Source organism: Sminthopsis crassicaudata, chromosome 1 (genome assembly GCF_048593235.1).
Source record: "Sminthopsis crassicaudata isolate SCR6 chromosome 1, ASM4859323v1, whole genome shotgun sequence".
In the NCBI taxonomy this organism is placed as follows: Eukaryota; Metazoa; Chordata; class Mammalia; order Dasyuromorphia; family Dasyuridae; genus Sminthopsis; species Sminthopsis crassicaudata.
In genome coordinates, this window is record NC_133617.1 from 48,974,287 (window position 1) to 48,998,351 (window position 24,065).

The 24,065-nt window shown below is 42.0% G+C and overlaps 1 protein-coding gene across 4 annotated transcripts in view; it reads right to left on the reverse strand.

Annotated features, from left to right (window-relative positions):
* Window positions 1-34: 34 nt before the first annotated feature.
* The window catches only part of MISP (mitotic spindle positioning), a 25,909-nt gene continuing 1,878 nt past the window's right edge, over window positions 35-24,065 (reverse strand). The window contains exons 2-6 of one of the 4 annotated variants that reach the window (XM_074301938.1): window positions 5,130-6,892; window positions 3,784-5,078; window positions 2,664-2,794; window positions 2,349-2,387; window positions 35-629 (exon numbers count right to left, since the gene is read on the reverse strand). In XM_074301938.1, the coding sequence (XP_074158039.1) occupies window positions 540-629; window positions 2,349-2,387; window positions 2,664-2,794; window positions 3,784-5,078; window positions 5,130-6,760 (3,186 nt within the window). In that variant the 5' untranslated portion in view covers window positions 6,761-6,892 and the 3' untranslated portion in view covers window positions 35-539. Of the gene's footprint in view, window positions 630-2,348; window positions 2,388-2,663; window positions 2,795-3,783; window positions 6,893-20,268; window positions 20,378-24,065 lie in introns of those variants that run through there. The other 3 variants (XM_074301924.1, XM_074301913.1, XM_074301931.1) reach the window with 3 other exon arrangements.

Here is a 24,065-nt window from a genome sequence, read left to right on the forward strand (position 1 = left end):
TATTTTTCAAATAATAATAATAATTTTAACATTAATTTTTTGAAAAATGTTTTTATTTTTTTTCTCAATTACATACAAAAACAATTTTTAACATTTCTTTTTTATAATTTTTGAGTTCCAGATTCTTTCCTTCCTCTCTCCCTTTCCCCACTCTCTCCTTGAGAAGGTAAACACTTTGGTACAGATTATACATGTGCAGTTATTTAATAATCATTTTTAAAAATTATGACTTTCAAATTCTCTGTCCCCTTTCTCCTCTCTCCCTTTCATGAGAAGGCAGTCAATTTTATCTAGATTATACATGTGCAGTCATGCAAAACAATATTAGCACCTGATTTTAGTTTCCTTGATTATATAAAAACAATCTCCAAGGAGGAAGATCTTTACTTGCCTTCTCCTTTCTCTATCAGCGACTTGCTTATGAGAGGATCTGGTTTTAGGTTGGGGAAGGATAGTCAGGTGGGGAAGAGATGGCCCCAAGCTCCCCCCAAGCTCTACCCTGGCTGATGCTTGACATGTGTCTGGCCTAAATGGGAGGCTCAGTCTTCATCCTCACTGGCATACATTCCGGCTTCCCAGCGAGCAGCCAAGGCATTTTTATGTCGAGTCACCCTTGTGGCTTCCATAATCTGCAAGAGGGAGGAGAGCAGAGTAGAATCAGAGTAGAAAGGGGAAGGTTAACATTTGTGGCTAGAGAGGGTGGGAAGAAGGGAATCCCCAATTTAGTACGGGGCCTGAAACATAGTTGACACTTAATAAATAATGGAATAATGGCCTAGATTCCCACTTCAGTGAATGGATTTCAAGTCAGAAAACCTGAATTCAAATCCTGGTGAACCATTTAATCACTAGATAATTTACTTTTTTCCTCTAAACCTCAGATAACATATCAAATCAAGATGGGGCTGGATGAACTCATAAGATCATAGATTTAGAGCTGGATGGGACCTCTAAGGCAGACAAATCAAACCCCATCATTTTACATATGAGGAAAGTGAGGGACAGGAAAGTAAAATGCCTGTTACATAGCTAGGAAATGTCAGAGACCAAATCCTGACTCCTGGGCCAGGGCTCTGTGCACTATGGCACCACTAGTGGACTCAAGGCAGCATATGACCTGCCCAGGTCACACAGATAGTGTCTGTAATCGAGATCTCTTGATTTGAAGGCTTGCATTCTTTTTATGACATCCTACAAACCCCAGCAAACATTTATTAATAGCTTTTTGCTTTTTCAAATACATGCAAATATGGTTTTCAACATTCACCCTCGGAAAACCTCATATTCCAAAGTTTTTTTTTGCAATATATAGCCATCCAATGTAGATTAAATATGTGCAATTCTTCTAAACATATTTCCACCTTTATCATGCTATGCAAGAAAAATTGGATTAAAAGGGGAAAGAAAAAATGAGAAAAGGAATACTCAAACAAGAACAACAACAAAAAGTAAAAATACTGTGCTTTGATTCATGTTCAATCCCCATAGTTTGCTCTCTGGATGTGGATGGTTCTTTTTATCACAAGTCTACTTGGAATTTCAGCAAATGTTAGATACCTGCTGAATGCAAGAGCTGCTTTAAGATGTTTCCCTCAGAGACTGAATTCAGGCTAGAGGAAAGCTAGAGGCAAAAATATAAAATTCTCCAAAAGTCTGGGAAGGGAATGGGCCCAGGCTAGAAACCAAACAGAAGGAACCAAGATTTCTGTATATATCTGTAATCCTGAATTGATTCTTGGATTGTTGTATTCAAAGTGCCTTAAGTGACATAGTCTTAAGTCCCACATATTAAAAAGGACCATAAATTTGTTGATTATTGAAAAGTGAATTAGGAGCTGTGGGAGGAGCAGGTATTGAAATGCCAGTGTCCTGATTCCTAGCTCAGTGAAGGATCTTCACTCAGTCTATGGCCTGATCTATTCTCATATGGGGAGGACTGAACCTCTTATTGCCTTCCATAATGTTGATGTAGGGAAAAGTACTAGATGTAGATTAGAGAAGATCTGAGTTCTAATCCTGCTTCTACTACTTCCTAGCTAGGTGACCTTTACCAGCGGCTCTCTCTCTCTCTCCATGCATCTCCCTCTTTTTTGTAAAATGGATTCAATAATTTTTAATCCCTTCTAGACCTAAAAACTGTGATTCTTTGTGACTCTGAGACCCTGATAACTCAGGAAGAGACTGTTTGGAGGAATGAAAGGGGCAATGGCCCATCCCTGAAGAAGCTGATCTTAAAGTCAAAAGGAAGGTGACAACTGAATCTTGGTACTCCATCCCAATGCAGCATCCTGGTCTCTGTTCCATTCTCCCATAGCCTAGGTGCTGTAGCTAAGGAGAGTGAGACTTACCTCTATGTCCACAGTGTCAGATGTGTCAAGGCCGGCATACTGTAGGGACGACAAACAAGCTTCAGGCCCAGGGCAATGTCCCTCACCTCCCAGGGGGCCCTTGCTTTCCCCCAGACTCTCCTCTCCCTAGACCCATCTTCATGGCATGGACATGTGCCAAATCAGCAAGAAACTCCAGCTCTTAGCCTTTCCCTCCCAATTTCCTTCCACTCAGACACTGACAATCTAGAAAGGGAGCCTTGTGGTCACCCCCTGGAGGTTAATTCTGGGCCATTAGGTAAAACCGAGAGAAGTCTCTCCTTGGTCACAACTTACCCCTACATCCCTTTTCTTCCAGGACTTATCTTGTCCCGGTGACTGGTCTATCACCTTCCACGACAAGTTTGAGTGGAAGCGGACAGGGGAGAAGGTAGGTGTTTCCGAGACAGAGTAGCTCCCCGTTATACCTGCAGCAGGGAGGAACTGACATTAGCCAAGATCTCAAAGTACTCTATACACAGATTTCTCCTTTTCATCCTATACTTCTCTTGAGTTGATCCCTGGAACGAGGCCAGAACAATAACACTAGTTTACCTATCTGCAGTATTTTAAGGTTTACAAAAGAGATGTCTTTAACAACCCAGTGATGCAAGTGATGCACTGGACAGGTAAGGAAACTGAGTCCAGGCAAAGAGATTACTGGTTTGTTTAGGGTCACACACTTAGAAAACACATCTTGAAAGGCAGAGGCAGCTTCTTGCCTTTAAGTCTACTCCATGGAAGGAAGGAAGAAGAAGGAAGGGAGGGAGGGAAGAAAGAAGGAAGGAAAGAAAGGAAAGTGGATGTGGGAGGAAGGAAGGAAGGAAAGAAGAAAGGAAAAAGAAGTGAGGAAGGGAAGGAAGGGAGGAAAGGAAGGAGGGAGAGAAAGAGAGAAGGAGGAAGGAAAAAAGGAAGGGGAAAGAAAGAAAGGGAGAAAGGGACAAAGCAAGGGAAGGAAGGAGGGACAAAGGAAAGAAGGAAAGAAACAAATGGTTATTAAGCTGAAGGGAAGTCAAAGTGAGATAGGCAACATGGTTCTCTCTCACAGCTTAACAGAAGCCAGGGATGCTTCCTTCTTCCACATACGGTTCCATGGGTGCGCGCGCGCACACACACACACACACACACACACACACACAGCCCAGTCATCTCCCTTTCCAAGCCTAAGAATGAGGATGCTACAAGAATAGAGGCCTGATTCAGGAAGTTCCATGTTTTTGAAGTCAAGAGAGAACAACAAAAAGTGATCTGGGAACCCACAGAACTCAGGAAAAGAGAGAATGTGAAGGGAAGCGGACACTGGGGGAAGCCTGAGATGCAGACTGAAAAATTAGGGGGGGAGCAAGGCAGGGAGGAAGGGGAAGGGGAAGGGGGGATGCTGCCTAAGGCTTTGCTGAGAACAATGTAGGCCCCTCACCTGAAGCCACTGAGGAGTGTCTGGAGTGTGGATCTTCCCATTCAAATGTCTGGTCCAGCTCTGCAGTAGGAGAGAACACTTCTGGGAACAAGGCATTCCGCCGTTCTTCTTCCAGTTCCCTCTCCCGCTGCAGGACATTCTGGATCTCCATCTCCAGCAGGTTAGAGGACTGGGACCTTAGAGGTTTGGGGTGGATGGTCACCTCTTCTTTAACAGGGATTTTAGGTTGCCAGACACGTTCCTTCTTGGGAGCACTCACCTTCTCTGGCCCAGGGATGAAGGTAAACTTGAGCTTCATCGGTCGTAGATGGAAGTAGTCCCGAGGCACCACGCCTTGGATAGCATCTCCTGCACCCCGTTCCTGAGCATCCCATGCCTTTTGAGTGGATTCTTGAGGTGGTGACCTCCATGGCTCCTGCCTTTGAGCGGTGGAGGTTTGTGACTTCCAGGGCTTTTCTCTGTTCTGTTCCCCACTCCAGGTAGAAGTTTGTATCTTCCAGGGCTGTTCCCTGATCTGTTCCTCACTCTGGGTGGAGGTTTGTGACTTCCAGGGTTGGTGCCTGACCTGTTCCTCTCTCCAGGTAGAGGTTTGTGACTTCCAGGGCTGCTCCCTGATCTCCTCACTCTGGGTGGAGGTTTGTGACTTCCAGGGTTGGTCCCTGATCTGTTCCTCTCTCCAGGTAGAGGTTTGTGACTTCCAGGGCTGCTCCCTGATCTGCTCCTCACTCTGGGTGGAGGTTTGTGACTTCCAGGGTTGGTCCCTGATCTGTTCCTCTCTCCAGGTAGAGGTTTGTGACTTCCAGGGCTGCTCCCTGATCTGCTCCTCACTCTGGGTGAGTGAGATTTGTGACTTCCAAGGCTTCTCTCTGATTTGTTTCTCTCTCCAAGTAGAAGTTTGTGACTTCCAGGGCTTCTCCCTGGTTTGTTCCTCTCTCCAAGTAGAAGTTTGTGACTTCCAGGGCTGTTCCCTGATCTGTTCTTCTCTCCAGGTTTGTGACTTCCAGGGCTTCTCCCTGATTTGTTCCTCTCTCCAGGTAGAAGTTTGTGACTTCCAGGGCTGCTCCCTGATCTGTTCCTCGCTCTGGGTGAGTGAGGTTTGTGATTTCCAAGGCTTCTCCCTGATCTGTTCCTCTCTCCAGGTAGAAGTTTGTGACTTCCAAGATGGCTCCCTGATCTGTTCCTCTCTCCAGGTAGAGGTTTGTGACTTCCAGGGCTGCTCCCTAATCTGTCCCTCACTCTGGGTGAGTGAGGTTTGTGATTTCCAAGGCTTCTCCCTGATCTGTTCCTCTCTCCAGGTAGAAGTCTGTGACTTCCAAGACGGCTCCCTGATCTGTTCCTCTCTCCAGGTAGAGGTTTGTGACTTCCAGGGCTGCTCTCTGATCTGCTCCCCACTCCAGAATACCTTTTGTGAGGAGGGTGGAGGTGTAGTCACACCTTGCTCCCACCTGGAGCTCATGGTGAGGCGCCCAGAGCCCAGTGAGGGACCCGGTTTGTAAGAAGAGTAGGATGGGAATTCCATCTTACTGCTATGTGGATTCAGGTAAGGTTGGTAGGCCTCCAAGGGAATGCGACTAATCTTCTTGCCTTCTAGGTTGGCTTCTGTTGGATGGGTGTCAGAAGTCAGGCTCAGGATGGAATCAGAGCTCTGGACTCTCCTTATCTTAGGGAACTCTGAGTCTCTGGCCAGCTGGTTTGGTGTGGAGGCTCTACTGCCATCACTGAGAAGCTCAGAGAGCCCAGCTTGCTGGCGATGGTCTTCCTCACGCTTTGTGTTCAGGGCTATCTCTCTCTGAATGTATACGGATGATGGCCGCCCCTTATCCTTCCCTTTCTTGGCAGTGGGAGTGAAGATCAGGTTTACCTTGGACAACAGAGGTCGGATCGGGATCTCCACTAGTTCATCCTGGCTGCCCGATCGCTGCAGGCCCCTCTGCTGCCGAAGATCGTCCTCCCGCTCCTGAGCCCGCCGGATCTCTCTCTCAATGGGTGTCTCCTTTAGACCCTCATCACAGGGAACCAATTCTGGCCCCTCCTCAGAGACTAGGGTCAGGGCGTCATCCACAGATGACACGGATAAGTGGTCCATAGAGATGCTCCGGGAGCTAGGGGCCAAAAAGTGCAAGTCAGACCTGGTTTCCTCAGCATCGTTCCTGATGGAGACAGTATGGCCATTGGTCAGTCTGGCCCTCGTGGACCCAGAGGAGCTGATGCTTTGGCCAACATCAGCCTGGATTACTGCCTGCTGCACCATCCTTCCTCTTGGCTTCTGAGCTGGCTGGGAGCTGGCGGTCAGCTTCTCCAAATTCATGAACTGCTGTCGGGCAGCCAGGAAGTTAATCTGGTCGGTGTCTATGACACTGTCCGAGTCTGAGGTGGAGCTCGGGCCCTGGCCGGGATGGAGCCTGTCCAGCTCCTCTTGGGAGCTCCAGCGAGTGGCCACCGTTGTGCTCCTCTTCACCACCTGGCCCCGGATGACTGCCTCTCTCTCCCGCTCGAAGTCCTTCGTCCCCTTTGGAAAGACATTTTCCCCAGGGCTCAGGAGGTACAGCTGCTGTTCCTCCTCCTCTTCCTCCTGAGAGTACAACCTGCCAGGTTGCCGCTCCCCCGGCCAAGCTGAGAGGCTATAGGTAGGACCCACCTTTACCACCTCTGTTTGGGTCTTTCGCTCCCAGGAAGGAGTCTGTCGCTCAGCGCTATAGTTGTCAATCACGACATGCTGCATCTTCTTGACCAGGTGGGACGTGGGGACAGTTTCCTGAGTGATAGTCACCACCCTCAGAGCCGAGGTCTTCTCTGGGTCAAACTGGAAGCTTTGGCCACCAGAATCCATTCCACTGATGTCCTCGTCCCAGCTCGGGGACATCGACTCCACTTTAACCACATCAAAAGTGTAATGGCTTTCCAGGTCAGTTGGCAGGTCACTGACCCGGGATGAGTGGGGAATGTTGAAGATGGGGTACCTGGTCACTCGGTCCATCTCGTTAGGAGCTTCGGGGGCTGCTGACTCTTCCCAAATTCCCGGATCCTTTTCAAGGCTGGCGTCTTCTCTGAGTTCTGGGGCGGGCTCTGGAGTTTCTTCGTCAAGAAGGAATGGACAGCTCTGGGTTCTCTGTGAGAGAAAATTGGAGGAACATGATTATGGGGGCACTTGTGCTTTTTAAAAACACCTACCTCATTCACAGAACCACAAAATGCCAGAATTACAAAGGCCTTGAGAACATGGATGAGCTTGTGTTTTATACTAGACTTGAAAATATCTTAGAACACAGGAAATCAGGGCTGGGAGGGCCCTTAGAACCCAGGATGGCAGGGCTGGGAGGGCCCTTAGAAACCGGGAGGTCAGGGCTGGGAGGGCCCTTAGAACCCAGGAGGTCAGGGCTGGGAGGGCCCTTAGAACCCAGGAGGTCAGAGCTGGGAGGGCCCTTAGAACCCAGGAGGTCAGGGCTGGGAGGGCCCTTAGAACCCAGGAGGTCAGAGCTGGGAGGGCCCTTAGAACCTAATACAGTCATTTGATCTCAGTGCCAAGGTGGAAAGGTCATGTCCTTTATCTATACCTCATTATCTGCACCACTTCAGTATGTTCTTTGGAACTCCTGCTCTCTTCCTCATAAGCACCTCTCCATCCTCAGACTTTTCATCCTATTCTCCTTCCCTCCTTGCATTTCACTCACACTTTCTCAGTTCTATCCTGAGGACAACACACCCCGATGGTATGGCAGCTCTCCCCAATAGTAGCTGCATCTATGCTTGTCCCAGAGCACCAGAGGGATGGGCACTCAGTGTACCTTTGACTCTGCTGCTTCTAAACCATGCTCCACCATCACTGTTTTAGATCCATTCCATTCATTTTTATCAAACCTCTTCATTCATTTTTACTGGCCCCCAGAACTAGTGGTTGCCCTTTTTTCCTCGGTGGCCAGACAACAAACACCTGCATCAATCTGATCAGGATCCACCTTTTCAGGTTTATCTCTCACATGACTCCCTATATTTAGGGAGATGTCAGACAAGTCAAGTCACATCAACAAGCATTTATTAAGCACCTACTATGTGCCAGGCCCACTGATAAGTACTTCAGATTTTTAAAAAAGGCAAAAGATAGTTCTTGCTCTTAAGTTTGTTGTGCTTCACTTTGCTCCTTGGCTATCATTCTTTCTTTCTTTCTTTTTTATAGCTTTTTATTTTTCCAAACACATGCAAAAATAGTTTTCAACATTTACCTTTGCAAAAAAAAAAAAAAAGTGTATTCCAAATTTTTCTCCATTCTCCTTCCCTCCCCTAGATAGAAAATAATCCAATACAGGTTAAACATATGCAATTCTTCTAAACATATTTCCAAGTTCATCATGCTGCCATTTGCACAAGAAAAATCAGATCAAAAGGGGAAAAAAAAATATAAGAAAGGGGAAAAAAAAATACAAGAAAGAGGAAAAAAAAACAAACAAGCAAACACCAAAGGTGAAAATATTATGCTTTGATCCACATTCAGTCCCTGTATTCTCTGTGGGTACAAGTGGCTCTCTCCATCCCAAGTTTTGGAATTGCCCTGAATCACCTCTTTGTTGAAAAGAGCCAAGTCCATCAGAGTTGATCATCACATAATCTTGTTGCACAATGTTCTCTTGGTTCTACTCACTTCATTCAGCGTCAGTAAGTCTCTCCAGGCCTTTCTGAGATCAGCCTACTCATCATTTCTTATAGAACAATAACATTTTATTACATTTTTATACCATGACTAATTCAGCCATTCCCCAAATGATGGGTATTCACTCAATTTCTAGTTCCTTGCCATCACAAAAAGTGCTGCTGCAAACATTTTTGCTTATGTCCATCCTTTTTTTAGAATCTCTTTGATACATAGACTCAATAGAGACATCGCTAGAGCAAAGGGTATGCACAGTTTTATAGCCATTTGGGCATAGTTCTAAATCGCTCTCCAGAAGGTTGGATCAGTTCACAATTCCATCAACAATGCATCAATGTCCTAGATTTCCCACATTCCTTCCAACATTCTTCATTATCTTTTCCTGTCATCTTAACCAATCTGAGAGGTGTGAAGTGATATCTCAGCATTGTCTTAATTTGTATTTCTCTAATTAATAGTGATTTAAAGTATTTTTATGTGATTAGAAATGGCTTCAATTAATTGAAATTAATCTGAATTTTTTTATATATATATACTTGGGACCATTTATCATTTGGAGAATGCCTATCCATATTTTTTCCCCCCTGAGGCTGGGGTTAAGTGACTTGCCCAGGGTCACACAGCTAGGAAGTGTTAAGTGTCTGAGACCAGATTTGAACTCGGGTCCCCCTGAATTCAAGGCTGGTGCTCTATCCACTGCGCCCCCTAGCTGCCCCTGCCTATCCATATTTCTACCAACTGTCTTGCCAATGATCTCCTCTTCACTCCCAGTTTTCCAGTTTTGGAGTCATCTTTAAATAAGTTTTGCCATTGCTAGACATTGTGTCAAAGCATTTCTCACTCACCATCCCCGAAAATTTCCATAACAAAAAGCCTCTTCCAGGCTCTTCCAGAGTTGTTCTAGCCCCAATAAGAATTACCTGAGGGCGTGCAATTCCATCCCTTTAATACTTGCAAATCCACTACTTAGCACTAAGCACTTAGTAATAACACTTTTTCTTTCATTTATTCAAATTCTTCTTCATAGTTCTAAGGTTCATCCAATTGTTGTTCTTTATATCTTACAATCCTTCTTCCATCTTTCTCCTCCATGCTTTTTCCCAGGTGCCCCCCATGACTTCAATCCTTTCCCTCCTCACCTCCACCTCATAGAGCCCCTCACTCCCTCCGAAGTTTAACCAGAGTCCCTTCCTACAAAAAGTCTAGTTGGATCCCTCATAGCTAACGTCCTTAGTCTCTGTCTCAGATATTCCTTTGCATCCGTTTCGTTTATGTGTAGCTGTGTTCATCTTGTTTCCCCCCAATGTAACAAGAGGATGAAGATGGTTTGGATTTTGCATTTGTTTATCCAGTGACCAGCAGAGTGCCAGGTACACATTAATAAATGCTTGTTGATGAAGGAATGAAGCTTTGTAACTAAGGTAGCAGGACCTCTTCTAGTTCATTCTTCCAACATTTCCAATGAGTCCAACATCTAGCTCATGATGGCAGACGCCATCCAAGACACCTTTCCCAAAGGATTTTAGTATCCATATTGTTGATCCCTCTGATCCTTCCACTGCTCAATTACTCTTTTGGACTCTGGTGACTTCCTTTCTCCACCCCCAATTCCTGCCACAACCATAGCTCAGAAACCCACATTTCAGTTTCTCTACTCATACTTCATAGCTGATGGAGAAAATAGAAAATCACATTGATCTTAACGACTCCAGATTCATTACTGGGCCCTGATTCGGTTCTACGTTTATTGTCTTCTTATTTCATTCCAAGGCAACAACAGCAACCACAACAATAATAATAATAATATCAACAGTATTTCTGTAGTACTCAAAGGTTTGAAAGCACTTTATCAACATTATCTCATTTAATTTTTACAACAAGCCTGACAGGCAAATGATATTAGTATTCCCATTTTACATATGCAGAAACTGAGGCTGAGAAACCTAAATTAACCAATCGATTTGCTTAGAGTTACCCAGCTAGTAAATGTCTGAGGTAGGATTTGAATTTACATCTTCCTGAATTCAAGTGTTTTATCCACTATGTTAATAGCTGTCTCAGCAAGCTTTTATCAATCAAGAAACAACTGTTTCTCTCATGTTAATAACCAATTATAAATTGAGAATAAAGTTTTCCCTTTTCTATTGCTCATTCAGAAATCAGCCTTTAATAACTTATTTAGCCAGCATCTGAAGAAGAAGTTTGATGATGAGATTGGATTTAACATTCACCTTAATCTTGGGGAAGTGTAGTAAAAAGAATTCAATCAAAGTAAATTTTGGCCAATCGTGTTCTATGATTCAGGCAAGCTTGGCTGGGAGTGTGGGGGTGTGGTAGATCCCTTGTGTAGATTGCCCTAGATTGTCTAGATTGGGGTTGGGCTGGGAGTAAGAGTGACATAAAGTAAGATCTTCCAGCCCCCATTAGAACAGGTCCATCTCTCTTGACAATATTCATTCTCTCATGAATTGATGGTCACCCACCAGGAACACCCTCTCTTCCAAGAGCATAGGTAGTGAGAAGCTTTCATTATTCATCCTTGATTTACAAGATCGTCTAAGATGACAGGAAAAGATAAAGACGAATGTTGGTGGGGGGTATGGAAAAACAGGGACACTGATACATTGTTGGTGAAATTGTGAATATATCCAGCCCTTCTGGAGAGCAATCTGGAACTATGCTCAAAAAGTTATCAAACTGTGCATACCCTTTGATCCAGCCGTGCTACTACTGTGCTTACATCCCAAAGAAATACTAAAGAGGGGAAAGGGACCTGTATGTGCCAAAATGCTTGTGGCAGCCCTTTTCATAGTGGCCAGAAACTGGAAAATGAATGGATGCCCATCAGTTGGAGAATGGCTGAATAAATTATGGTATATGAATGTTATGGAATATTATTGTCCTGTAAGAAACGACCAAAAGATGATATCAGAGAGACCTGGAGAGACTTACATGAACTGATGCTGAGGGAAGTGAATAAAACCAGGAGATCATTGTACACGGCAACAAGACTATAAGATGATCAATTCGGACTGACGTGGCTCTCTTCAACAATGAGATGACTCAAACCAGTCCCAGTGATCTTGTGATGAAGGGAGCCATCCACACCCAGAGAGAGAACTGTGGGGACTGAGTGTGGTTCACAGCATAACATTGTCACTCTTTTTATTGTTGTTTGCTTGCATTTTACTTTGCTTTTGCTTTTTTTTTTTTTTAACTGGTTTGATTGGATTTTTCTTGTGTAGCACGATAATTGTATAAATATGTCTGCATATATTGGATTAAACATGTATTTCTACCATGTTTAACACATATTTGACTACTTGCCATCTAGGGGAGGGCATGGGGGAAGGGGAAATGCAATGTTGAAGAATTGTCCACATATATGTTTTAAAAAATAAAAGGCTTTAATAAAAAAAAAAAAAGAAGAAAGAAAGAAAGAAAAAAAAATCACTTTAGTAGCTGATGGAGGATAGACTAGAATGGGGAGAGTCCCTGGCAGATAGGACTCTCCCCCCATCTCCAGGCTCTTACAATAATCCAGGAGTGAAGTGATGAAGGAGGATCTATATTAGAGGGCTGGTAGTGTTCAAGGGGAGAAGGGGACATATTCGAAAGATGCTACACAGTTTTAAAAGACGTGATGGAGAGAGCCATCTGCATCCAGACAGGGAACTATGGAGACTGAATCAAAACATAGTATTTTTACCTTTTTTTTTTTTTTTTTGGTTATTGTTTGCTTTTTTTTTCTTTCTCATGCTTTCCCCCCCCCCACCTTGATCTGATTTTTCTTGCACAGCATGACAAATATGGAAATATTTAGAATTTCACATGTTTAACTTATATCAGATCGCTTACTGTCTAGGAGAGGGGGAAGAAGGAAGGAAGAAGAAAATTTTGGAACACAAGGTTTTGCAAAGGTGAATGCTGAAAATTATCTTTGCATGCATTTGGAAAATAAAAGGCTATTTTTAAAAACAGAAAGAGAGAAAGATGCTGCAAAGGTAAAATTAACAGGTCTTGTTAACAGCTTGAATATGGGGGGGGTGAGAGATAGTGAGGAGTCCAGAATGACTCATCTGTGGGACTGGGAAGATGGTTTTGTCTTCATAGTAATATGGATGATAGGAAGGAGGTTGGAGTGGGGAGGGCTTAGAGAAAAAGATGATGTGTTCAGTTTTGAACCTATTGAGTTTGAAATGTCTCCTGAAAATAGACCAGTCGATCAGTGGAACAGATTAGGTACAAAGGACAAAAAAGGGTACATCTATAGCAATCTAGTCTTTGACAAACCCAAAGATACCAACATTAGGGATAAAAATTCATTATTTGAAAAAACTGTTGGGAAATGTCTCCTGGACACCGAGGTTCCAGATGTCTGAAAGACAGCTGGGGTTTTGAGATTGGAGGTCAACAAGAACTGGGGCTGGAAAGGTAGATTTAAACATCACCAGCACAAAGAAGATAATTAGATCCATGGGAGCTATGAGATCACCAAGTAAAGTAAAACAGTATAGAGAAAGGAAAGTTTAGGACAGACCCGAGAGGGATACCTCTATTTAAAGGATATGATCTGGAGGAGGATCCAGTAAAAGAAACTGAGAAGGAACAGCTGAAGAGGTAGGAGGAGAACCAAGAGAGAGGGGTGTGCTGAAAACCTAGAGAGAAGAGAACATTAAGGAAGAGACAGTGAGCCAATGTGGCAAAGGCTGCAGAGAGGTAGAGGAGAATGAGGATTGAGAAAAGGCCATTGAATTTGGCAATTAAGAGATCATCAGTAAATCAGATTGGAAAGCAGTTTCAATGATGATGAGGTCAGAAGCAAGACTGTAAGGACATAAGAAGGAAGTTAGAGAAGGGAATATAGAGACTCCTGTTTTAGAGGCCTTTAAAAAAATTATCAATAGCTTTTTATTTTTCAAAATACATGCAAAGACAGTTTTCAAACATACACTCTTCCCCCCCCCCCCAGGCTGGGGTTAAGTGACTTGCCCAGGGTCACACAGCTAGGAAGTGTTAAGTATCTGAGATCAGATTTGAACGCGGGTCCTCTTGAATTCAAGGCTGGTGCTCTATCCACTGCACCACAGAGCTGCCCCCGAAAACATCCACTCTTGCAAAACTTCGAGTTCCAAATTTTTCTCCCCACTTCTCCCCAGACAGCAAGTATTCTAATATAGGTTAAACATGTGCAATTCTTCTAAACATATTTTCACAATTATTATGCTGCACAAGAAAAATCAGATCAAAAAGGGAAAAAAATGAGAAAAAAATGAAAAAACAGCAACAAAAAAGGCGAAAATATTATGTTATAACATTCAGTCCCTCCAGGTACAGATGACTCTTTCCATCCCAAATCTATTGAAATTGTCCTTGAATCACCTCATTGTGGAAAAGAGCCACATCCATCAGATCATCCATAATCTTATTGCTGCCATGTACCATGTTCTCTTGGTTCTGCTCACTTCACTTAGGATCAGCTCATACAAGTCTCTCCAGAGCTTTCTGAAATGTTGAGGTCTTTTCAAAGAATTTAGTCACAAAAGGCAGAAGAGATATATAGGACGATAGTTAGCAGGGATGGAAGCATCAAAGCTGGACATTTTTTTTTTTAAATTTTAGTCATTTCAGTCGTGTCCAACTCTACTTGCGATATTCTTGACAAAGATGTTGGAGTGGTTTGCTACTTCTTCCCCAGTTCATTTTACGATGAGGAAATTGAGGCAGACAGGGTTAAGTGATTTGTCCAGGGTCACACAGCTAATAAGTATCTAACGCCAGTTTTGAACTCCGGTCTTCCTGACACTAGGACCAGTGCTGTAAGTTCTATGGAGCCCAGGTGGTGCTATAGTGACACAATGGGGAATGAGCTACTAGTCAGGGAGAGATTAAAATTTAGTCAAATAGTAGGAATGACAGAAGGGGCAATCTGTTGGAGAAAAGGGCATGGATTGTAATCACTTGAAAAAGTAGAAGGGTTAGCAATGGTAAGTAGTAAAGACATTTTATCATGAGAGAAAGAGAGAATGGAAGCAAGTTTGAGGAGATGAAGAAGAGGAGAGAAGAAGAAATTCAAGGCAAATAGTCTCAATTTTTTTTCCCCAAAGATACAAGGCAGGTTTCTCATTTGAAAGTCAGAGCCATGGGATATTTGAGGAAAGAAGCAATACCCATTTAGAAGTCCTTTTCGATGAAGGTAGGCAGCCAGATGATGCTGGGTCTAGAAGCAGGAAGACCTAAGTTCAAATCCAATCTCAGACAATTATTAGCTGTGTGACCCTGGGCAAATCACTTAACCCTGCTTGCCTCAGTTCCCTAATCTGTGAAATGAACTAGAGAAAGAAATGGCAAATCACTGCAAGATTTTTGCAAAGAAAAACCCCAAATTGGGTCACAAAGAGTCAGATAAATCTGAAAGTAATTAAATAACAATAATATAATAACAATATAATGTTCCAGGTGACTGTACAGAAGTCAAAAAGACTGAGGATCAAGAAAAAGCCATTGGATTTGGCAATTAATAATTTAAAATTAATTATTATAATAATTAATCATTAATAACCTCAGAGAGAGGTTATTATTTCAATCAAATAATGAATTCAGAAACCAGATTGTATAGAACCAAGAGAGTAAAGGAGCTAGTATAGACAATCTTTTCAAGGAAGTTAGACACAAAAAGGAGAATACCAGGGATATATGGAACAAATTGGGTTTTTTGTAGACTGGGGAGACATGGGTAACTTTGGAGGATCAAAGGGAATAAGCATCTATAAAACGCTTATTATGCCAGGCACTGTGGCAAGTGCTTTACAAATAGGATCTCATGGACTCCTAAGCTTTTATATAGCGCTTACTATTCATACCTTCCAATTCCTAATTCAATGTTCAACCAGCAGGCACTTTTTAATGGAAAAGCATTGCACTGCTGAGTGAAATGAGCAGAACCAGGAGATCATTATACATGGCAACAAGATTATACCATGATCAATTCTGAGGGACTCTTCAATAATGAGATAATTGAGACCATTTCCAATGATCTTGTGATGGAGAGAGCCATCTACACCCAGACAGAGGACTGTGGGAACTGAAGGTGGACCACAACATAGCTTTTTCACTCTTTTTGTTGTTGTTTGCTTGCATTTTTTTTTCCTCTCATTTCTTCCTTTTTGATCTGATTTTTCTTGTGCAGCAAGATAACTGTATAAATATGTGTGTGTGTATATATATATAGGATTTAACATATATATTTTAACATGCTTAACATATATTGGATTATTTGCCACCTAGGGGACTTGGGGGAAGGGAAGGGGGAAATTTGGAACATAGAGTTTTTCAAGAATCAATGTTGAAAAATTATCCATGCATATGTTTTTAAAATAAAAAGCTTTAATAAAAAATAGAAAAGCATTGTACTAGTTACTATGGGGATATAAAAGTAGAAGAGGTCATTTCAGGATCATTTAAAGGCAATAAGAACATTTGCCCCATAAAGAAGAAAGAGATGGTTGTTTTCAATTAAGTGTTAAAGGGCTATCATGTGCATGGAGAACTATGTTTATTTTTCTCAGCCTCTGAGAGCATAACTAGGACCAACAGCAAATACTTGTAGAGATGTTAGCTCTGATAAAAACCAGTAGAGATGTTGAGTCAAATATTAGATCAATATTAAGGAAGAACTCCTTAACAATTACAGTTTTCCAAACATGAAATGGGTTGTCAGGTCATAGAATCACAGATAAAAGTCTCATATCCACCAGCCCTGAAGTCAGGAGGACCTGAGTTCAAATCTAACCTCAGGGCTTGGGGGCAGCTAGGGGGCGCAGTGGATAGAACACCAGCCCTGAATTCAGGAGGACCCAAGTTCAAATATGATCTCAGACACTTAACACTCCCTAGCTGTGTGACCCTGGCAAGTTATTTAACCCCAGCCTCAAAAAAAAAAAAAAAAAAAAAAATCTAACCTCAGACTATTAATACTTCCTTGCTGTGTGACCCTGGGCAAGTCACTTAATCCCAATTGCCTCAGCGAAAGAAAAAGTCATATATAAAGAACTTTGTCAAATCTATAAGAATATGAGTCATTCCCCAAGTGATAAATGATTAATAGATAAGAACAGGTAGTTTTCCAATGAAGAAATCAAAACAATTTATAGTCATATAAAAAAATGATCAATAGATCAGAGAAATACAATTTCATCCAGGGCCATTTCCAGTTGTCCTGATCTATATCTGGACCCAAAAGGCTCTGGAGGGGAAAGTAAGGCAGGTGACCTTCACAGTCTCCCTACCTTAAATCCAATTTACTTGCATGTCAGGGTATCACCTCTCTGATACTATGATCCTCTTCGAAAACAAAGGACAAAAAATAACTATTTGCCAGGTACTGATATTTCATTTGATCTTCAGAATATCCTATTATCCCCATTTACAGAGGAGAAAATTGAGGCAGATGGAACTTAAAAGACTTGCCCAAAGTCACACAGCTTTCTGACGTCAGGTTTCAAAGTACTTTAAGAGGTCATCTGTGCACATATTTAACCTATATCAGATTGCTTGCTGTCTTGGAGAGGAAGGAAGGGAGGAAGGGAGGAAGAAAAATTTGCAACACAAAGTCTTACAAAAATGAATGTTGTATATTGTATCTAGGTTATATTGTAACACATGTAAAATGTATGGGATTGCCATGGGGGGGGGGGGAGTGGAGGGAGGGAGGGGATAATTTGGAAAAATGAATAAAAAAATAAAATAAATAAAATTTAAAAAAAATGAATGTTGAAAACTATTCTGTACATGCACTTGGAAAAATAAAATACTGTTGGGGAGAGGGAAGAAGGAATCTGCAGGAGAAGATGAGGTGGAATGAGATCACTTATGCATTTTAAGGAGTTTGCTTTGGCCATCTTAACAGGAGAGTCAAGGTTAAAGAATATGATGGAGGAGGGGAAAAGTTGAAACAAAAGGTTTGGCAATTGTCAATGCTGGAAAATTATCTAGGCATATATCTTGTAAATAAAAAGCTATACTAAAAAGAAAAAAAAAAAAAAGAATATGATGGGAGAAGGTACCTGAGTGTCATGAGTTGGATAAGGGGGGGAGAAAAGGGAGCTCTCAGCAAACGCCCTCGGTGAAATATGAGACAAGGATTTCAGCTGAAAAGAAGGGAGGAGACTGCTCTGGGAGGTTTGAGAAGGTCTGGAAAAGATTCTGTGTGTAGTGAGTGGGATCATGAATCCATTAGGGAGTTATAAAAAGATATCCTTGTTGTGGTGAAGGCCCCATTGAAAGAAACTGAAGATTAATAAAAGTAAATGGTTCCTTCTCGCCTTAAGTCTATGACTCTCAAACAAATCTCACTTCTGAGCTTGAGGTCCACTGTTCCAAATCCCTGAGAGTCATTTCCACTTGGATGGATTATAGGTGCCTCAAAATCAATACATCAAGAATGGAACTCATTAACTCTTCCCTTAAATCCCTTCTGAATTGGTTCTTTCCGAGTGCGGTGTTCAGGCAACCTTCCACATTTGTATAACCCTAGGGTTTAACTTTGAATTTTTTCTCTCTCCTTCACCTTTCACATCTACCCTCACCCACCAGTGGGGAGCCCCCCAAGACTGGGCACTCTCTTTCACCATTCTGTGTGTCTTCAGGGCTTAGCTCAGAGTATGGTATATGGTAGGAGTTTAATATGTTTATTCATTCAGCTATTTATTTGTTTGCTTATTCATTCAGTTATTTATTTGTAAGAAATTTGGGGTTAAGTGACTTGCCTAGGATCACACAGTTAATACATACCAAATATCTGAGCCCAGGCTTGAATTCAGGTCCTCCTGACCTCACGGCTGGTGCTCCATTTACTGCACCATCTACCTGCCCCTTAGTAAATATTTATTGACTGAATGATTGACGGTGACCAAGTGTCATTGACTCCATCCTCATAATATAACTTGCATCTGTCTCTCCTTTCTATCGACACCATAACCATTCTAGTTCAGCCCTTTGGACTATTATAATCATTTTCTAAAGGGTGTGTCCCTCACTCCAATTCACCTTTTATAATGTTGTCATTATCTTTCTTTCATTTTTTTTTGCTGAGGCAATTGGGGTTAAGTGACTTGCCCAAGGTCACACAGACAGGAAGTATTAAGTGTCTGAGACCAGATTTGAACTTGGGTTCTCCTGACTTCAGGGCTGGTGCTCTAGCCACTGCACCAACTAGTTGCCCCACTATCTTCCTTTATACATACATAAATTAGTCTCTCACCATCACTCCTCTGCTCAGAAATCTTCAGTGGTTCCCTAGTGTACAATTTAAGCAGGGATAAGACATTACTAAGAGGACTACTGAACAGGGGTTCAGAAAGACAGTTTGTACTGGGGGCCTCCTTGAGAATCATAAGACTCATTAGTGGTAAGCAACCACTGCCTCTGTCTCTTCCCTTAGATATATCCCCCCTCCCTGCACCACCATGTTCACATTGGATATCTACATTACCAGCCTGTTGAACCAGGGAATCATTGGATACTTCCTAAGGACCTCAGAATTAGATAACAGAATCACAGGACTTCAAGGGCCTGGTTGAGTCCATCTTCCTCATTTTTTTTTCATTCTAAATTTTTTTTTTAGTGTAAAAATTGAGACAATATATTAATAGATTTGAGATATAAACTCACAACAATAGTATTCTTTCAACTTCACTTATCTTTTTAGTGAAAACATGGAAGCATCTTTCCCCCCTTGGACTAATAAGAAACGTTTTGGCCATTGATAAGTTTCAACATTAAATCCCTGTTTTTCAATCCATATAAATCACAGAAATTCACACATAGGTCACAACCTGAAGCACAGTGTAGTAGAATTCTATTGTCCACTCTAGTTGGGAAAAATGACAAGATTTTTTTGAAGTCGTGGAATTTTTCTATTAACAGAAACCTAAATGTAGAAGTTTGATTTAATTTTAATCAAATAAACCTTCCTCATTTTTAATAAATGAAAGATCACAAGGGGTTCCAGGGAAGTTAAATGAATTACCCAGAAAGACAGTAAGAAGCAGAAATGAGATTTCAAACCAGGTCCTCTGAATCCCAAGAATATTGTCCCAGAATGCCTTTTCATTAGGCAGGGGCAATCAGACAAGTGCCCAGAAGTAACTAAGAATGCAGACATTCTTCATACCCAAAAAAGGATGTGATGAGGTTAGAATACCAGCTAGCACCTACATAGCTGCAAAGTACTTTACGTGTGACCAAATCCAAGGTTGGTCTCTTGGATGGCCATCACTGATCTCTCTTCCTCTTCTTCCTCCTTCAAGAGACTCCAACACTGCCCCTGTTTCTATCCTTTGGTGGCTCCTGTTAGGTCTTAAACCTTCCCTAATCAGAGGTAAAATATATCTACCAGCATTACTGGTTTGAATGTTGATTAAAACAACAACCACAATCACTGTAACAACAACAACAAAATCTCCTTAAATCCCCAAATTAAAGAAGCAACTTGAGAAAGGTTCAGAGAATTTATGAGAGCCGGGACTAGAACGCAGGTCTCTTTATTCCCAATTCCATTCCTTTTTACCTTGAGTAATGGGGCCTTGGGCGAGTACTATAAAACAGAGAAATATAGTTCATGCACAAGTATGACCTTTACCTTGCCTTGACCCTCTTGGGGACACCCAGAGCATGGGAGTGGATATGATGTTAAAGCCCTACTTTATTTACTTACCTATCTGCTACTCCCTCTTCCCCTGCCCCAGTCCCTCCCAACCCTAGTTTTGTCCAAAACCTAATTAGAACACTCCAACTAGATTTTTTTTCCCAAGTTCTGCACTACTGCTCTCTATACCTACCAAGGGTGAAAATTAGCCAAAAAAGGATACCATGGAAATCTGTTTTCCCCTTCCTCCCTTCTCTCTCCCTCTCCATTTTCCAGATGGAGACAGAAGTCTTGAGCAGGAAGGTAGAGATAAGAATGACTAAAGCTAACATCTGTACAGTTATTTGAGCTTTTAAAGTGAGTTTTAAAAGTCTCCTCCCTCTCTCATTCCTTCCCTCCCTCCTTGTATCCATCTGTCTGTCTGACTCATTCAATCATCATAATTATCTTGGGAGAGAGGGAAGAGGGAACAAGAATTGAAGAGGTGGAGTTGGGAAAAGAAACCCTTCTCTGGGTCTCAGTTTATCTCCCAAAGATGAGTGAGCACAGTTGGAAATCTCTGGTGCCCCCACCCAACTGTCCCTGTCCTCCTATTTTGTTCATCCTCCCAGGAAGGAACAGGAGGCTTTAGGATGATGGAAAAACAGATTGACATTGGGAAATTGATTTGTTTAAGATCATGAGATGAGTTGGGCAAAGCTAGAATAGAATCTAGGTCTTTTGATTCCTTTGCTCAAGTCACTTCATGATCTTAGACAAATCGGTCTCCAGTATAACTGCTTTTCCATCTGACAAATGGAGCCAGGGTTGGAACTCAGTTTCTTTCATTTCCAGCTCACCCAAAGCCACACTGATTTCTTTTTTTCAGGCCAAAGGTAAGACTTGATATTTATTCCTATTCAAGTCCATTGTACTAGATTTGGCCCATCATCCTAAGTTGTTGAGACTTTTTTTTTAGATTCTGAGTCTTCTAAATTGTATTAGCCATTCCTTTGATCGCTGCAAATTTGAGGCCATCTATACCTGGATATGATCAGTTGACAAAAAATGTTGACTAGCACATAGCAAGAGACATTCCACTAGTAACATCCCATGAAGTTCATACTGACCCATTAATAATTTGGGCCAATCGGTTCCACGGTTCTGAATCCATCAAATCATCACCTGAACAATTTCTCGTCCACATCTTTCTACTTTTACTGCAAGGTTTTCATGAGTTTGTCAAATGCCTCAATTATGTCTACTGCATTTTCCTTATCTACCAATTATTACCAAATGAGATCATATCTATAAAGCACAAATTTTATTTATTATAGAGCAGTAATGAATTGAACCAGCTACACCCAGCAAAAGAACTCTGGGAGATGACTATGAACCACTACATAGAATTCCCAATCCCTCTGTTTTTGTCCGCCTGCGTTTTTGATTTCCTTCACAGGGTAATTGTACACTATTTCAAAGTCTGATTCTTTTTAAACAGCAAAATAACTGTATGGACATGTATACATATGTTGTATTTAACTTATAATTTAACATATTTAACACATATTGGTCAACCTGCCATCTGAGGGAGGGGGTGAGGGGAAGGAGGGGAAAAATTGGAACAAAAGGTTTTGTAATTGTCAATGCTGAAAAATTACTGATGCATATATCTTGAAAATAAAAAAGCTATAATAAAAAAAGAATAAACAATAAAAAAGTTTTATTTATTATGTTAAATGGTTCTCCTCATGATTCCATTTGGGTTTTCTTGGCAAAGAGTAGAGTGATTTACCATTTCCTTTTTCAGTTTATTTCACAGATGAGGAAACTGAGGTAGAGTGAAATGACTTGCCCAGGGTCATACAGCAAGTAAGTGCCGTAGGACAAATTTGAATTTAGAAAACTGTGTCTTCCTGATTCCAAATCCAGTGTTCTATGAATTGCGGCATCACTTAGCTGCCATTTGCTTACTATGACTTGTTCTTAATGAACCCATATAAGGTCCTGGTGATTGCCATTAAAAAAAAAAAAAAAATTTTTTTTTTTCAAATCCCATCATAGCTTTTGGCTCTGAGAAAGCTCTTCTAAAACCTTATCCAGCTTCCCATCGGCCAGGGGCAAGTTTCACAGTTAAAGCACCTACAGAGTAGGTGCAGTGGAGCAGACAGAGTCCAAGATGTGAGTAATAAGAAAAGAACTTCCTGGAAGAATCAGCCCATGAGTCAGGCTATTAAAACGAAAGAATTCCTGAAAATGAGAAAGAATAGTGATAGTGGGGAAGAAGTGATGAACTCAACGCCCATAGGCCGGGTACTGTGCTAAGTGCTCTACAAATCTTATCTCATTTGATCTTTGCAGCAAACAAGCCTGAGAGATGCTATTATGATCCCCATGTTACACTTGAGGAAACTGGGGGAAAGTCTAAGTGACTTATCCATGATCTCACAGCTAGTAATGAGTGTCTGGGAAAGGTCTTCCTTATTTCAGACACACTGTGCCCCCAGTTACCAATGACATCATTCATCCCCCAAAATATCCTTCTATTAATTTAATATATGTATGTGTGTTATGTATATGTTAATAAGGGTTATGTGTACGTTGTGTATAACATATATGTATGTCGTGTATAGACAGACAGACAGACAGATAGATACACACACTGTTGTATATATGTTGTCTCCTCCATTAGGCTGTAAATTCCTTTCATGCTTGCCTTTGTACCTCTGGCACTTTAGCTCAATGAGGGACACATAGTCACTTAATAAATGCTTGTTGATTGATAGTTTGATGGCTAATATCTGATCTTCAAGGAAGGGGAGCCCACCTCTCAAAGCAAGTCATCCCCCTAGGAAAAACCCTAATTGTTAGAGAATTAAGTCAAAGCTCAGTTGCCCCAAATACTCCCTGAAACTGGGCCGGATAAGTATTTATGGCCCGAGGGCCATATTTCCATTTCCTTATCTCTCCCTTGAAACTGGCCACCATCCAGGAAGCTTCAAAGGTCTTTTGGGAAGCCAGACCAGGATGCCCACAAATGCCACCACCCCGGGAAACTTCCCATAGCCATGCCCTATCCCTCTGTCCCCAAGACAGGACCTTGGAACTAGGGAGCACATGCCAGAGATCCGCCCAAAGGCTTGTCTTCCAACCTCAGTGACCTTGGATCTCTGATTGGGCCCTTTGGAATTCATCCTCTCCTGTTTTTTCGGGTCCTCCATCTCCTATCTTTCTAGTCAGTTTAAGTTTCACCTCTTCCAGGAAGCCCTACATTGAGAGCCAGAAGGAAACTTGGAGGAAGGCTTATCAAGGAACAGAATGAAGCCCAGAGAAGCTAATTGACTTGTCCAGGATTGAACAGCTAATCAATGACAGAACTGGGATTTGAACCAAGCTCAACTGATTTTCAAACCTGGTGGTGGACCCGAGTTCAAATCCAGTCTCAGACACACATAGGCGGTGTGACCCTGGACAAGTCACTTAACCCTGATTGGCTACCAATGCCTCCTCCCCAAATCTGATGCTCTTTTGTCACTATCTTCCTTCTCTCCAAAGGATACTTGTACTTCCCTCTACTGGCTCCTACTGATCTGTCTTTGAAAGAACAGTGAGCAAGAAAGTGCTTCCTTTTTAAAAAAGAATTAGAAGGGGGCAGTTAGGGGGTGCAGTGGACAGAGCACCAGCCCTGAATTCAGGAGGACCCGAGTTCAAATCTGGTCTCAGACACTTCACACTTCCTGGCTGTGTGACCCTGGGCAAGTCACTTAACCCCAGCCTCAGGGAAGAAAAAAAAAAAAAAGAATTAGAAGAACGTTGTGGGGAGAGGGGGATAGAGAAGAGAGAAAAGGGGGAAAAAATGGATTTAAAATCAGACATTCTAGGATGAATTCTGGCTCTAACTCCCTAGTATTATCTTAGAGAAGTCTCTCAATCTCAACATATCTCAGCTTTCCTCCTCTCCAAAATGAGGGGATTGTATATCCATTCTTTGCTTGGGGAAATATTTTTGGG